Source organism: Callorhinchus milii, unplaced genomic scaffold (genome assembly GCF_018977255.1).
Source record: "Callorhinchus milii isolate IMCB2004 unplaced genomic scaffold, IMCB_Cmil_1.0 Scaffold1, whole genome shotgun sequence".
NCBI classification, from domain to species: domain Eukaryota; kingdom Metazoa; phylum Chordata; class Chondrichthyes; order Chimaeriformes; family Callorhinchidae; genus Callorhinchus; species Callorhinchus milii.
Window position 1 is genome coordinate 12382608 of NW_024704742.1, and position 17122 is coordinate 12399729.

Consider the following 17122-nt stretch of genomic DNA (forward strand, 5'->3'; position numbering starts at 1 on the left):
GTTATTTCCCTCCAACCTGGTTCCAAACAAGGTCTGAAGCAGAGAGGGCTGAGGGTTATGCTTCCAGCTGAGCATTAGAAGAAAGACTTTGCCAAGACATTCATCAATGGCAGAAGATTGAAAAGGAGAGTGAAATGAAGAAGGCCCTTTGGCTCATATTTAATGAATCTCATATCTTAGCCTCAACTAAACCTCTTGGTAACCCATTCTTTTCCAGCACTTTATTATCCTCTGTGAAAGGAAATGCTTCCTCGTATATATCCGAGACATACCCTTTACATTTCAAACTTGTTTCCTCTCTTTCGGTATCCTTTTTGTATCTGAAAGTATTTTCAGGACACTCTGTCAGGTGACTGAGGATTCCGAAGGATAGGAGTCTGACTCTCGTAATGTTTCTAGTCTCCCTGTGATAAAGGAATAATAATAGTAATAATAATCCTTGCATTTGATATAGTGCCTTATCACATCTTCTAGATGTCTCAAAATGCTTCACAGAATAAATGTAAAATGAATTGACTTGACTGTACATTTTGTGGGTGGAATGCAACAAACACAACAACAAAATTATATTTATATAGCGCCTTTCACGTCCGGGAGGACGTCCCAAGTTGCTGGACCGACAGAGTTTCGGACCCGAGCTGAGGGTCGGAGTGGGAGAGGGGGAGGGCAGGGGGTAAGTAAGGAGGTCGAAAGCACGGTTGAAGAGGAGAATCTTGAGGTGGGTCTTGAAGGTGGTGAGGGAGGGGGTGAGACAGAGGGACTGTGGGATGGAGTTCCAGAGGGTGGGTGCAGAGTGGCAAAAAGCCCACTATCAGCGGGCAAGCAAGTCGGAGCACGTGAAGTAGGCCAGAGCCCACTGAGCGGAGGGAGCAAACAGGATGGTAGGGGGTTAGGAGGTCGGAGAGATAGGGGGGAGCAAGACCATGGAGGGCTTTGAAGGTGAGGACCAGGATTTTGAACTGTATCCTCTGTGTGATGGGAAGCCAGTGGAGTTGGACAAGGATGGGGCTGATAGGGTCGCAGAGCCTATTGGAGGAGAGGACACGGGCTGCAGAGTTCTGGATGATTTACAGCCTGTGGAGGGAAGATTTGGGAAGGCCGACAAGCAGTGAATTTGCATAGTCAAGCCTCGATGTAATGAAAGCGTGCATGAGGGTTTTGGCGGCCTGTGGTGTGAGACAGTGTCGGAGCCGGGCGACGTTGCAGAGGTGGGGAAGGCAGAAGCATGATTGTTGGGTAGAAAGGATAGTTGAGGGTCGAACAAGACCCCAAGGTTCCGGACTGGCTTAGTAAGGTGGAGTTTGCAACCATGGATGGTGATGCTGTCAGCGCCTGAGGTGAGGAGGCATTGACGGGAGCCAATCAGGAGAGCCTCGGTCTTGTTGACATTCAACTGAAGAAAGTTAGTTCTCATCCAGGACTTGATGTCTGACTGATGTCAGCACAGCTGTGGTCCTGGAGTCAAGGGTGTAGGCAGAGAGGTAGAGTTGGGTGTCATCCGCACACATGTGGAAGTTGACCCCATGTCTGCGGATGATGGCACCAAGAGGGAGCATGTAGATATTGAAGAGGAGGGGACCAAGGACAGAGCCCTGAGGAACGCCGCACGAGACTGTCCGGGGGCTACAGGAGAAACCGTTTGAGGAGATGAAGTGTGAGAGGTTCGATCTGAACCAATAAAGGACAACGCTATAGAGGCTGAGGTGAGAGCAGAAGCGATGGATGAGGATAGAGTGGTCGACAGTGTTGAAAGCAGGAGAGAGGTCAACGAGGACGAGGAGGCAGAGGGAGCCCTGGTTGCAGATGAACAGAATGTCATTTGTCACTTTGACCAGGGTGGTTTCTGTGCTGTGGGCAGCACGGAAGCCCGAATGGAGGGGTTCAAGAAGGGAGTGGCAGGAGAGGAAGGAGCGAAGCTGAGAAGCAACAAATGCAGCAACCAATTTTGCACATCAGTGTCCCACAAACAGGCGTGGATTGAGTGACTAATTTTTTTTGTCCTTGCATTCGACGTAAGAGCCTTATCATGTTGTTGAGATGTCTTAAAGCACTTCACAGGATTTTACTTTTAAAGTGTGGTGACTGCATATTTTGGAGGTAAACACAGCAGCCAATTTGCACACAGCAATGTCCCACAAATAGCCATAAGTCTGGAAATACATAATTACAACACTTGACAGTAAATCCTGTGTATCTCTTTAAGTGCTCCAAGCTGTGACCCCGGTATAAATGCAAGTTGGTGTTGTGAAGTGAATGAAAGGGAGTCACGGCAGTCACAGCAATCTCCCAACATGCAAAGCACTATACCAATTAGAAGGATTATTATTATTTATTATTTGTGCTCTGGGACACTACCCCGCGTGAAGGGCTCTATACAAATGCAAGTTGTTGTTGTGTTAGGTGGAAACCTAGAACTGTTATTATTAGGTGGAAATCTAGGGGCAAACGGTTTTGAAAAATAGTTGTTATAAAATTTTACTGACAAGTTGCAAAATGCCATTATTTTTTCAGAGTGACAAAAAACTTCTTCAAAATGCTGAAATTCTGATGGAAAAACTTGTTGTAAAGGACAATGTAAAGGTAGGAAGAGTCTGAATGTCTGAGGTGTTTCAAAGCAACAATAAGGTACTGCTGGATAAGTGGCATCAACTCCATACCAAGAGATCATGGAAGAGATCCATACCAAGAGATCACCCCTGCGTAGGATTGGGGTGGTGGGGGGGAGAAAATGTCAGGTCTCATAATTATCGTCAGGAGGATGGAGGAGAAACCGAAAACTCAGACTGTCCCACCCTAAGCGCTTTGAGACATCTCAAAGACTTAATAAAGTGCTATATCAAATGCAAAGATTATTGTATATATTATCCTTCTGGCTGGAGGTTAACCCATGCCAGATAGCAGACTCGAAAAGAAAAGAGAAAACAGAGTGTATCAATGCAAAGATCCAGTTATATTCTTTTAATGGAAAACTATGGGAGCAGAAGGTTGGGGAAAGTGTATCCGGACAGGATGACTCTTGCTTTCCCATTCTTTTCAATCTGTGCAGAAAATATAATGCCACAAACTTCCTTCATGTAGAAAATACTTCACTCACTTTTATATTTTAAAAAAACTACCAATGAATTTACGCCAAAAAAAATCATAAATGATGTATATGACTTCAGTTCTGGGAGAAAACTGAAATACTGGAAATCCACAATAAGATCAGCATACCAAAAGAAAATCAGAGCATTATCCATCATAAATGGGCATCAATATTTTCTTCTATTATCACTGGACTCTGTCCTTGTGCTTGATTTGTACAATAACTTTATGATAGTCAAATAATTCTCAAATTGGGCTAACAATATCAGACATATTATTTCATGTCAGACCTAGTGAATGAAGCATTGCATATTTACAGAGTGCAAATAATGTACAGCACAGAAAAAGGCCACAAAACCCAACCAGTCTATGTCAGTAGTTATATCCCACAAGAGTCTTCACCCATTCCTTACTCCCTCTCATATTTGATTGCTCCAGGACGCTACCCTGCGTGAAGGCTCTATATAAATGCAATTTGTTGATCGCGCTTGCCCTCTTCTTTCACACAGTTGTAGAGTGAAGTGAAGGTTCAATACCTTTAATACTAAACTATTTTTATCACATAGATTTTGCACTCATTTGTATGGAGCCAATTATTTACAACACTCAACAATTAACATCATCTGAGTACTTTAATAATACTAATAATCCTTGCATTTGATATAGCATTTTTCACATCTTCCAGATGCCTCAAAGCGCTTCACAGAATATACTGTAAAGCAAATTGACTGTATATTTGTGGGTGAAGCATGGCAGACAATTGCACACAGCAGTGTCCCACAGTTCTTTTGATATTGTAATTCCAGAATACCAATCTTACCCTTGTTTTCTTACATGAGCCCAATGTCCTGACATACACTACTACTAATAGTATTAGGAATAATAGTAATCGTTACATTAGGTATAGCACCTTTCATGTCGGGAGGATATCCCAAAGCGCGCCCCAAAGCGCTTCACAAGGTATACCATAAAGTCAGTGACTGTTTTGTGGGGAAAGCAAATCTTCCTGATGACCTTTCGCCCACAAAATACACATTTTACTACACTTTACAGTATATTCTGTAAAACACTTTGAGACGTCTCAACAACGTGATAAGGCACTATGTCACTATGCAAGGAGTATTATTAGCAGTATTATTTATTACTTGTTCCATATATTGAGCCCCTCTTTAAAGAAGCGCTGCTAGTATTTGTCTGAAAATTGCTCCTTCACGTACTGCCACCTGACAATAAATCCAATCTTTTGCTTAAAAACTGCTGAATGGTACTTCTGAAATTTCAAGGGATATCCAACTACTCTTTTGCAAAATATATCAAAGTTGGTAGCTGTTGTCCATTTATCTTCGTGCTTTATTCTCACTTCTAACATATAAAATCGTTTATTCAGAAAATCCTTACATCACAGTAATATGTCATATTTTTCCCATTAGCAATTAGTCTGTAATAGCCCCAGTGACAAGTCTTTCGGGGTATATTGTTTCCCTATTCTGCTCCAGGTTTGGTTTTATAACAAAGGATGGCACGCAATGGTTTCATTCATTAATGTGGCAAGCAATGCAATTCTCCGTGGCAATTTACAGCCTGGCAAAGATCCGAGAGATTACGGCATCACTACCTACAACCATCCTTTGAATCTGACAAAGGTGCAGCTGACTGACGCAACTTTGTGAGTACAAATTGCAAATAATTATCATTACACCTGCAGAGCAAATGGGATTTGTTAACAGGTTACGTTAGTGCCATCTTGAGGCTGAAATCTGCCATCAACTTATTTCAGTTTTCGATCCCGGCAGCCTTGATTCGCACTAAAGTCTGCTTTACGCGAGTAATATTTCTGATTTTCTCTCTGTACATTTTAAAATATATATATTTCTTGCTATTATAGCACTATATTGCCTCCCAAGTAATCAAAAACATAGTATGGTCTGAATCCATCTAAGTTACAATTAATGATTCGGTGCATGACAAATTCAGCATGTGCCTGCTGATTCTTTCCAACAGTGCATTGAATTTTGTCCAGCAGTTAATGTCTGTTTAACAAATGCTTTAGAACTAAACTGGATGGTGATCTGCATAATGAAATCTACATTGAAAATAATTAGACTGTTTTAAAGGAATATTATCCTGCTCCTTAATTAAACAGTCCATTACCTGGGTCTGAGTAAAAGATCATACTACTTGTGGGTCTGGGTGATTAGAAGATCACAAAAAAGGTTTGGACCCCCTCTCTCTCCCACTCTGCCTTCAAACCTGAAGCTGTGGGAAGCTCTTTGAGATATCTTCCCAATGGAATGACGTTTTATGAAAGTGAAATTAGTTATTGAATTCTTCAAAGTATTGATTCTACCCTACAAGCCAAAGCCTGAATGGGTAGGATGGTCCGAGCTGGACAAGTAATGGAAAAGCTTGACGGACATTGCTTTCAATGGCAAGCTATGGGGCTTTAATTGGTAAAACTCCAGCGGTTACCCCCAGTGCACATTCCAGGTCCTTGAGCCTTGGCTGTTGACAGTGTGTGCCTAATACTCCCCGGAATTAGGTTAACCGGATTTGTCAAATTTTCACATACAAGCGGGATGCATATAATTCTGTTTGTTTTGGATACTCTTAAGCACGATGATGGGTTTCTGTATGTGTCAAACATCCAGCCGAGCAAACAAAAAGAATCCAGTTTGATTTTATGACACTAGCTTTGTCATGTTATGAATTGTTGTTTTGTTGAATTGATTTGAATATAACTTTTCTCGTGTGTATTTCTTCTTTCTTTATCCAGTTCTACCACTTCTGCAGATGTTGTGGTTTCCATCTGTGTTATATTCGCGATGTCGTTTATTCCTGCCAGCTTTGTGCTCTTCCTGATCCAGGAGCGTGTCTCTAAAGCCAAGCACCTGCAGCTTGTCAGTGGTGTCAACCCTACAATTTATTGGATTGCCAATTTTGCCTGGGATATGGTAAGATATGTTCATATACTGTAGCAATTTTAAACTCCACAAAACAAATTGTAGATGAATAGAAAAAATATCAAATTATTTTCCGACTAAACAAGATTATCCAAATATTGATTCACTGTGAAGTACTTCTTTAACTATATTCTTGAGGGTGTAATCAACTTTGTTATCAAACTTTTTGTGGAGTCCTGTAGCTCAGTGGTTAGAGCACTCGCTTTGCAAGCAAGAGACCTGGGTTCAATTTTCGGCAGGGTGAAATCTTGGGTAAGTTTCCTTACTCCACACGCCTAATAATAATCCCTCAAAAAAAAAGTTTGTGGGACACTGCTGTGCGCAATTGGCTGCCACATTTCACCCACAAATATACAGTCAATTCACTTTACAGTATATTCTGTGAAGCACTTTGAGACGTCTGGAAGACGTGAAAAGCACTATATCAAATGCAAGGATTATTATTAGTAGTATTATTTTTGTAATCTTTGGGGGATTATATCATACACCTTGCTTTTTATTATTTGCATTTTGTAAGAATCAATATTACTGCATAACAAATCAACATAAATGTCCAGGCTAGATTACGCCAACTCTCTGCCCATCAGACTACCAGCCTCTTCCCTTCACAAATTGCAGAATATCCAGAGCTCTGCAGCTTGTGTCCTTTCCCGCAACAGGCTCTGCGTGCCTATCACACCCATCCACACCAGGCTGCACTGGCTCCCAATCCCTCAGTGGATCGTGTTCATGAACATTATCCTAACTGCTAAATCACTCCCATGGTCTTGCCATCCTACCAACCTGTCCCTCCCTCCACTCAATTCATTGTAACATTTGCTTAATTTACATCATTATTTTGAGTGCACATAAGCCTAGATGTTATGTTAAATACAGGCATTAATTGTACAGTGTACAGTTGATTGGAATTTAGTAGATTTGGCTAAAGTGCTAAGAAGGAAAATTGAGACCACATAAAATGCCCAAAACAAGTTCTAGGAAGTGTGCAGTGTTGCGAATACGATAACGTGCCTCTCTTTTGATGTCAAGACTTTCAACCCACACTATAGAGCATAATGCAGATTTCTGAAAGTTATGACAAATGGTTTATAGGTATTACAAGTTTCCCTCAGAAGCGTCTTTGGCAAACGTAACTTTTTAATGAATATTAAAACCACCCCTGAGGGTGTTGTGTAAATCGGGTACAATTGTAAATTCCAATTTATCGCTTTTGCTGCTGGATTTAGTGAATTTAAATTTTCTTTACTGTTATTCATAGATTCATAGATTCATAGAATGTTATGGCACAGAAGGAGGCCATTCGGCCCATCAAATCTGTGCCGGCTCTTTGACAGAGCAAGTCACTTTCACTAACCCCAATCACCAGCTTTCGCCCCATAACCCTGCAAACACGTCTTCCCCAGATACCTATCCAGTTCTCTCTTAAAAGCTGTTATCGAATCGGACTTCACTGCCCTTTCGGGCATATAATTCCAAATTCCAACAACTCGCTGAGTGAAAAAAATTCTTCTAACCTCCCCTCTGCTTCTTTTGGTAGATATTTTAAGACTGTGACCGCGGGTCACAGACATACCTACCAGCGGAAACAGCTTTTCGCTATCTATCCTGTCGAAACCTTTCATGATCTTGAAGACCTCTATCAGGTCCCCACGTAACCTTCTCGGCTCCAATGGGAAAAGTCCTAACTTCTCCAGCCTGTCCTCATAGCTAAGGATCCCCATTCCTGATATCATTCTCGTGAATCTCCTCTGCACCCTTTCCAGTGCCTTAATATCCTTCCTGAAGTAAGGTGCCCAGAACTGAACGCAACAACAACAACAACAAGATTCCATTTATAGAGCACCTTTCACGTCGGGAGGACGTCCCAAGGCGCTGTAAAGTTGGGTCAGGACCCAAGCAGGGGGAAGTGGTCAGGGTGAGGTGAGGGAAGGGAGGGGACGAGGAGGGGGGAAATGGTCAGGGTGAGGGGAGGGAGGGAGCGAGGAGGGGGTAGGGAGTCGAGAGGGGAGCTGAAGGCACGGTCAAAAAGAAAGGTCTTGAGACCGGCCTTGAAGGAGGAAAGGGAGGAGGCGGCGAAGGCACTGGGGGATAGAGTTCCAGAGCCTAGGGCCTGAGAGGCTGAAGGCCGGGCCACCGATGGTAGGGCGGTTGGGGCGGGGGATGTGGAGCAGACCGGAGCCAGAGGAACGGAGGGTACGGGCAGGTAGGTCGGGGGATAGTAGGTTGGAGAGGTAGGAGGGTGCAAGGCCGTGAATGGCCTTGTAGGTGAGATGAGGATCTTGAAATAGATCCTCTGGGGGATGGGGAGCCAGTGGAGGCGAGCGAGGGTGGGAGTGATGTGGTCGCGAAGTCTGATGCGGGACAGTACACGAGCTGCAGAGTTCTGAATGACCTGCAGCTTGTGGAGGGAGGTGCCGGGAAGGCCGGCGAGGAGAGAGTTCCCATAGTCCAGCCTTGAGGTGATAAAGGCGTCGACCAGGGTTTCAGCAGCGTGAGGGGTGAGGTAGTGCCGTAGTCTGGCGACATTCCGGAGGTAATGGAAGGCGGTGCCAGTTGTGGCGCAGATATGAGGGAGAAAGGACAGCTCAGGGTCGAACAGAACCCCGAGGTTCCTGACTGGCTTTGAGAGGTGGAGAGTGCAGCCTTGGATGCTGATGGTGTCAGCGCCTGAGGTGCGGAGGCCCTGACGCGAGCTAATCAGGAGGGCCTCAGTTTTACGCACGTTGAGCTGAAGAAAGTTGTCTCTCGTCCAGGACTCGATGTCGGACAGGCAGCTGTCAGGACATCGGTGGTCGTGGAGTTGAGGGTAGAGGAGGAAAGGTAGAGTTGGGTGTCATCCGCATACATGTGGAAGTTAACCCCATGTCTGCGGATGATGTCACCACAGGGGGAGCGTATAGAGGGTGAAGAGGAGGGGACCGAGGACAGAGCCTTGAGGGACACCGCACAAGACAGTGCGGGGGGCGGAGGAAAAACCATTCCTGGAAACAAAGTGAAGACGGTGGGAGAGGTACGACCTGAACCACTCAAGGACAGGGCCTTGAAGGTTGAGGTGGGAGGACAAGCGGTGGAGGAGGATAGCATGGTCGACCGTATCGAATGCTGCCGATAGGTCGAGGAGGACGAGGAGACAGAGGGAGCCCTGGTCACAGATGGTCAGGATGTCATTGGTGACCTTGACCAGGGCAGTTTCTGTGCTATGGGCAGCACGGAAACCCGACTGAAGGGGTTCGAATAATGAATGGGTGGAGAGGAAAGAGCGCAGCTGGGAGGCGACAACTGGTTCCAGGACCTTGGACAGGAAGGGGAGGTTGGAGATGGGCCGGTAGCTTGATAGCTGCGACGCATCAAGGGAGGGTTTTTTCAAGGTGGGAGTGATGGTGGCAGTTTTTAAGGAATGGGAACAGAGCCAGAGGAGAGGGACAGGTTGACGATGTCTGTGATATGTGGGGCAAGAAGGTGGAGCTGGGAGATAAGGAGTGGAGTGGGGATGGGGTCAAGGGAGCAGGTGGTGGGTTTCAGGGATAGGATGAGTTTGGTGACAGAGGGTGGGGAAACGGGTACGAAAGTGTGTAGGGGAGGATGGGTAGGAGTCGGAGTGTGGGAGGGAGGGGGTGGGTGTGGGTGGATGTTGGAGGGGAAGTGACCACGGAGCGAATTCCCTTGATTTTGGATTCAAGGAAATCCAGCATCTCCTCGCAGTGAAGGTTGGAGGAGATGACCTGCGCGGGGTGGCGGGGGGGACGGAGGAGTCGGGATGTGGTAGAAAACAGTAGCCTGGGGTTGTTTTTCGCCTCCAGGATTATCCTGGAGTAGAAGGACGACTTGGCCGAGGCTAGAGTGGAGCGGTAGATTTTGAGGAGGTCCAGCCAGATTTGTCGGTGGACCGTTAGGCCAGATTTGACGCAGGTGCGTTCAGCGGCCCGCACCTGGCTCTTCAGTGAGCGGAGGTGGGTGGTGAACCAGGGGGTGGAGCGAGAGTAGGAGACAGTATAGGAGGTGATGGGGGCAAGAGTGTCCAGTGTGGAGGAGAGGGTGTTATGGAGGAGGGTGAGAGCAGAAGAGGGGTCAGTGAGGGTTGAAGGCCAAAGGGAGAGGAGTTCAGAGGACTCCAAGGCAGCGGTTAGGGATTGTGGGGTAACTTCTTCCAGGGGCGGTAGAAGATGGTGGTGGGTCTGGTAGGGGAGGGGGGTGGAGGTTGTGAAGGAGATGAAGTGGTGGTCGGAGACGGCCTTGTCGGTGATAGTGACATCCGAGACACTGAGGCCCTGGGTGATCACCAAGTCGAGTGGGTGGCCGTGACTGTGAGTGGGGGAGTTGATGTGGAGGGAGTGGTTGAGTGAGGAGAGCAGGGAAGAGAAGTCTGAGGAGATGGAGCAGGAGGGGGTGAAGTGCAGGTTAAAGTCGCCCAGGTTGATGAGGCGATCAGAGCAGAGGCAGAGAGATGTAAGAAGTGTCGCAATATCGGAGATAAAGGTGTGAGAGGTTTTAGGGGGCCGGTAGAGGAGGAGGATTTTAAGTGAGAGGAAAGAGACGTGGGAGAGGGTGAGGTGCTCAAAAGAGGGGAAAGAGCCAGAGGAGTAGGGGGATAGGGCAAGTGGTGTCCTTGAGATAAGGGCTACACCACCACCACGGCGGTTGGGGCGAGGGATGTGGTGGGAGGTGTAGCCGGGTGGTGTGGCCTCCGTGAGGGGGAAGGTGTCGCCTGGGGTGAGCCAGGTTTCCGTTAAGGCCATGATATCAACGTTCTCATCAAGGATGAGATCGTTGATGACCAGGGCCTTGTTACAGAGGGAGCGGACGTTTTGTAGTCCGATGTGGAGGGAGCGGTTGACAGAAGGGTGTGTGGGAGGGGAGGGGGTCCAGGTTGTGAGGCAGGGGTGGGGGAATGGGGATGAGGGAGGAGAGGTTGGCTCCCCGGGTCTGTGTCCGGGGTGGGTGGCGAGTGTGGTGGGGAATGGGGCAGTCGGTGTGGCTGCTGCTGGACAGCCAACGCCGAGTGCCACGGTGAGCCCGGCGGAGGATTCCCAGGCTGGAACAGAGGGAGGTTGTGGGAGGGTCAAGTGGGGATAGAAGACGAGAGGGACGGAGAGAGAGGAGGACAGAGCGGGAGAGATGCAGAGGGGGCAGGGTTTGGGGGTAGAGAGGAGGGAGGAGAGAGGGAGGGGGTGAGGGTCATAGCGGCAGCCATAGTGCGCACGCGGGGACCGGGAGCGAGCGGTCAGGTGGATGGCATTATCCCATAGGCTGGGGCAGCGAACCCAACAGGACCATGGTGGGCCCTGATGTGAGGCCGGGGGGCGCAAAGGTTTTTTTTTTTTTTTTGCGCGCACACTCCTGAAGACTAAACTATGACGTCAGCTTTTCCCCCGCTCCGCGCCCACCCATTCCCTCCTCAGCCCCACTGTCCCCCCAGCTGCACTCCCTGCTGCCGCGACCTTAAATACCTGGGTAGGTAGGCCCAGGCTCCTCCCCGCGCTGTCCTGCCGCCGCTCCCCGTGTGAACGCAGTACTCCAGCTGAAGCCTAACCAGTGTTTTGTATAGATTAACCATAACCTCCCTGCTCTTATACTCTATGCCCCTACTAATAAAGCTCAGTACATCAAATGCCTTTTTTACTGCCTTATCTACCTGCCCCGCTACCTTTAATGATTTGGTTACTTGAACACCCAGATCTCTCTGTACGTTGCCTCCTATCATTTTTCCTACCTAAGTGTATCACCTCACACGTATCCACATTGAAATCCATCTGCCACATGTCAGCCCATTCCACCATTCTGTGTATGTCTGCTTGCAGTTGGTTACAGTCCTCCTCACTATTTACTACCCTACCTGTTGTCAGAAACTATTTTCAATCCATCAGTGTTGTTTATATTTTATGAATAACAAGCTTTTCACCCTACAGCGTGCTGCAATTTAATCCAGTAAAAATTGTAAATCCCACTTTCCTTCCAGACACTTCTATTGAATTTAATAAATAAAACATTTCTGCCCTTTTTCTTGTTATTATTTGGTTGAGGTTCTAATCTTCCCAGTTATTCTCACCGTCAGTGGTTACAGCATTCACCTCGCAAACAAGAGACATAGATTTGATCCCAGCAGGGTGAAAAATTCGGCAAGTTTCCTTACACCACATGCCTCTGTTTACCTAGCAGTAAGTAGGAACCAGGTTGTTAGTAGATTGGCAGATCACTTTTCCATGGGTAATAATTTCTTCAAAAAAATAATAAATAGGTTTGTGGGACACTGCTGTGTGCAATTGGTTGCCGCGTTTTGCCCACAAAATATACAGTCAATTCTCTTTACAGTATATTCTGTGAAGTGCTTTGAAACGTCTCAAAGTTGTGATAAGGCACTATATCAAATGCAAGGAGTATTATTATCTCCCTTGGTTGCTCCCATTGATTGCTGTCAAGAGCAGTTGGGTTGCTACTGTAAGGTCAGAAGGTGTGTGTGTACGAAGCACAGGCTCATATGACGTCCTTCTTCCCATGATGACACCAGGGCTTGGAGGGGACCTTGAACCCATTCTGTGGCTACACTTGCTGTAGCAGCAATGCACTTTGCCTTTGCACTGGGTGAATTCAAATATCCCAATTAGCTTCCAGTGGACATTTTCTTCAACTGCTGCTGGGAGGACAGTGGGCAGCTGTGAAAAATAATTCCACTCCTGCAGTTAGTCGATCCTTTTTTTTGTCTTTTTTTTATAAATGCAGATGTTTTTGGAGTCCAATGGAGTATACACTGTGTGAGTCCAGTGAGAATATTGTTTTCTTTGATGGTAGAAGTAAGTCTAGGTTTTTAACCTCATCTTTCCTCCAGATTAAGTGAAAAACCATACAGAGGTTCATGCAGTGTTATTAACTGGCCCACTTCCTTCTCTGAGCCCCCTCTAATAATCCCCAACTACTGATGCAAATCAGAAACACAAACCTTATTATAATAAGAAACACAAACCTTATAATAATAATCCTTGCATTTGGTTTTGGGGTCTTATCATGTCATCGCAATATCTCAAGTGCTTCACAGGAATTACTACAAAGATGAAGTAACTGTGTATTTGTAGGCAGCCTATTTGCGGACAGCAATGTCCCACCAAACTATAAAGTGAGTGGCCAATTTTATCTGGAGGATTGTTGGCCAGGACACCAGGAGAAATTCCCTTCTCTTTTCGAATAGTCCATCTGAACAGGCAGACAGGATCTTGATTTAATATCTCATCCAATTACATTCTTTGACAATGTAGCAGTCCCCCAGAATTAAAGGATCAGTTTAAACTCAAAGCCCCAACAAGGGACTTGAATCCGCAATCTTCTGACTCAGAGAAGAGAATGCTACCAACTGAGACAGGATGACGGATTTATTTACTTCCATTCCAATTAGTAATTTTTTTGTCTCCTTTTTCTTCTGAAAATATTTCTCTCATTCTTCCTCCCAAAATACACTTTTTAGATGTCTCAAACACGCAATGAAGCACGATATTAAATGCAAGGATTATTATTAATACTTCAAAGGAAGATAGAGCAGGAAGGTGACTATCACTTTGAAGATATCTCTTTTGAAAATACAGTACAACTTATTATACAATGCATTTTACACATATATATCATTTTACCCTGCTTATCATGTCGGGAGGATGTCTCAAAGTGCTGCACAACATGGGTGGCACTCAAGCTGGGGGTGGTAGCCGAGGGTTGTGACCAAAATTGTAGTCAAAAGGTTCATTTTTGAGACATGCCATGAAAGAGATGAGGGAGTGAGCGAGTCAGAGGTTCTGAGGGATGGAATTTTAACAATGAATGGGCAAGGATGGAAGCCATTCCTTTATACCTCACTGTTGAATGATGTTGCAAGTAAATGTTAAGGATATAAGTAAACTTTATGAACCTCAAGAAAACAACAGAGAAGACTAAGTTGGAACAGAGGAGATTCATCATTTAGGAACACAGAAACTAATGTCCAAAGTACAACAACAATAAACAACAAAATGACATTTACGTCGGGTGGACGTCCCAAAGTGCTGAACAGTCAGGTGTCGGGGCCCGAGCATGGGGGAGGGGTGGTGTAGGGGTGAGGGAAGGCAGAGAAGTGGGAGGGAGACCAAAGACATGGTCGAATAGAAAGGTCTTAAGACCAACCTTGAAGGAGGCAAGGGAGGAAGCGAAGCGAAGGGACCGTGGGATGGAGTTCCAGAGTGTGGGGGCAGAGAGGCTGAAAGCCCGGCCACCGATGATAGGGCGAGTCGGGCGGGAGACATGGAGCAGGCCGGAGCCTGATGAACGGAGGTAGCGGGCAGGCTCGTAGGGAGTTAGCAGGTCAGAGAGGTAGGAGGGGGCAAAGCCATGGATGGCCTCAATGATGAGGACGAGGATCTTGAACTCGATCCTCTGGGGAATGGGGAGCCAGTGGAGTCGGGCGAGGGTGGGAGTAATGGGGTCATGGAGCCTGGTGCGTGAGAGTCCATGAGCTGCAGAGTTTTAGTAGCATCTAAAGTGATCTCTTTGAAATTAAATTCTCTGTATTTTCCTGAAACTGCATCCTAAGCTTTATAATGATGTCACTTTGCATAATTATCTGAGAGGCACTTTAAGATATAGCACTTCATGGGGGCTATGTTAAATGCAAGGATTATTATTTCCATTTATTAAAATGGGGGCTTGTTCCTACCATTAGAAGTTCAAGGAGAGCAAGACAGGCTCGTACTTTAAAATGAACACAGGCTTATTGAAGGAGCGAAGTGAACCAGTTTAAACCTTGCTTTCTTAGCCCTAGGTTTACACAGAATGATGTGAAGAACTGATGTAAGCAAGTTTTTGGAGTTTATTAGAGGTCATGTGACGAAGTGACGTGGAAAGCTTAGAGTTTGATGTTGTACTTTGATAATGAATAGTGTGTGTGAAGTCCACAACTGTGTAATGTCAGAACCTATTGAACACACTATGCAAGATGTATCAATGGAAGTATATGATACAAGTTGTACTTAACAATATGTAAGAAGGTATTGGAGATACCCCTAATGATGTAATTATAAAGTACTGGAAAGGATTGCTTGTTGATTGCAGAATTCAACAAATTCTTTTCTTTGGTTTTAATTATGTATTAGATAGTTCAGAACTACTGCAATGTGTGTGTATTTGGAGGGATGGGGGAAACAAGAGCCCTGGAGATACTAATCTTAACACAAGTCCATCATTTCAATCTTCTCATTGTATTAAATGAGATTATATGTTCTTGGGAAAACAATTATGGTTACAAATTTAACTTTTTGCATAATTCATGCATTATTTTCTCCCACTTGAAATGTATTGATTTATTAACGGTAATGTATTTGAGTCCAAAGAGATGTCTTTCTTATTTATGTTTATAAATAGTTGTTTTAAAATACTTCCCTTATCAGGCATATGGAATCCTCTCTTGGCTTTGTTTGTATATTTCTGGTTGCTCAAAATGAAGAGGAATTTTCCTACAAACTCTTAAAGCTTGCAGTTAATCTTGGATGTAAAATTGTTTATGTACTATTTGTGCTCATTCAACCAATGTTTTGACGAGTGATGGTTATTTGGATTGGTAGATTTTTATATAAATATATTAAAACTGTTTACTCCTACAGTGCAACTACGCTGTTTCGTGTGTCATGGTTGTGGTCATCTTCTTATGTTTTCAACAAAAATCCTACGTATCATCTGCCAACCTCCCAGTGCTGATCCTTCTCTTTGTGCTCTATGGGTGAGTCAAATAAATCAGTACAGTACTCAATTGTTGACTGTCACACTTTGTTGAAATGAAAATAGTGTCTTCACATTGGAAGGATGTCTCAAATTGCTCCACAGGAATTATTGTAAAATGTCGTAGCTGTATATTTTGTAGGCAAACACAGCAGCCAATTTGTGCACAGCAATATCTCACAAACAGCCATAAAGTAAAATTTGGGGGATGGTTGACTAGGAAACCGGAAGAAACTCCCTTTTCTTTTCAGATAGTAACATAGGATGTTTAACGTCCATCCGAACAACCAGACAGGACTTTGGGGTCTCATTTGAAAGATGGCAACTCTATTATGCAGCATATCCCAGCACTATCCTAGAATGTCAGCTTAGACTGTGAGTTCAAAGTCCCGAGGTGTAGCTTGAATCCACATACATCTGACTCAGAAGCGAGAGTGTGAGCAACTGAGCCAGATTGACACTTAAAAATGAGTGTGAAGTAGAAAGTAAACAGTCCGAATTAATCTGAACTAGACGTCCATTTAATATAAAACATATAAAGTTCTTAAACATTCATCTCACATATGCTCCCTGGGTGCTATTATCTTAAACTTGTATAATAAAGTAATATTAATAATAATCCAAACATTTGATTTAGCACCTTATCAAGTCATTGAAAAGTCTGAAACCACTTTACAGAATATACTGTACAGAATATACTTTACAGAATATACTGTAAAGTGAATTATATTTATAGTTCTCTTTATTTATGATAATTTATGTATTATTTATTTGGTGTCCTGACTCACAATGCCCCAGAATGCCACTTCATGGCTGTTTATTTATATTTATTTATAATATTTATAGTTAAACAATAAAACCATTGCAGCTACTTCAAAGTATTATGGCGTTTTCCTTCCAGTTATCCTTGCTTTTTACCCTTTCACCATCCTAAATTTGAAGGATGCTATAAATGCAAGTTGTTGTTGTTGTGTCATGTCAAGAGGATGTCTCAAACACTTCATAACATTTACTGTAAAGTGGAGTGACTGTGTGTTTGTGGATAAAGGCGGCAATCAATTTGTACACAGGAATTTGACGGCAAACTGCTAAGGAGAGAATGGCTTACTTTATTTGGGAGATTGTTGGACAGGACACTGGGAGAATTTAGGATGTGTTGGAGCTTGTGGGTAGTAGAACTGGGAGAAGCCAGCAAGGAGAGATCTGGAGAAGTCCAATGTGGTGGTGATGAAGCCAAGGATTTCAGCAATGTTGGAAATGAATTAGCAGCGGAGGCGGGTGAGGAGAAACAGTCATGATCAGAGATCAGATGCAAGGAAGGAGAATTTATGGTTAAATAAAACACCAAGAAT

At 44.7% G+C, this 17122-nt stretch overlaps 1 protein-coding gene across 1 annotated transcript in view; it reads left to right on the forward strand.

The window, feature by feature from the left end:
- The window catches only part of LOC103188162 (phospholipid-transporting ATPase ABCA1), a 248220-nt gene that overhangs the window by 169442 nt on the left and 61656 nt on the right, over window positions 1–17122 (forward strand). Inside the window, exons 32-35 of the mRNA XM_007908032.2 lie at window positions 2512–2580; window positions 4581–4750; window positions 5858–6035; window positions 15656–15771. Coding sequence (XP_007906223.1) covers window positions 2512–2580; window positions 4581–4750; window positions 5858–6035; window positions 15656–15771 — 533 coding nt within the window. The remainder of the gene's footprint in view (window positions 1–2511; window positions 2581–4580; window positions 4751–5857; window positions 6036–15655; window positions 15772–17122) is intronic.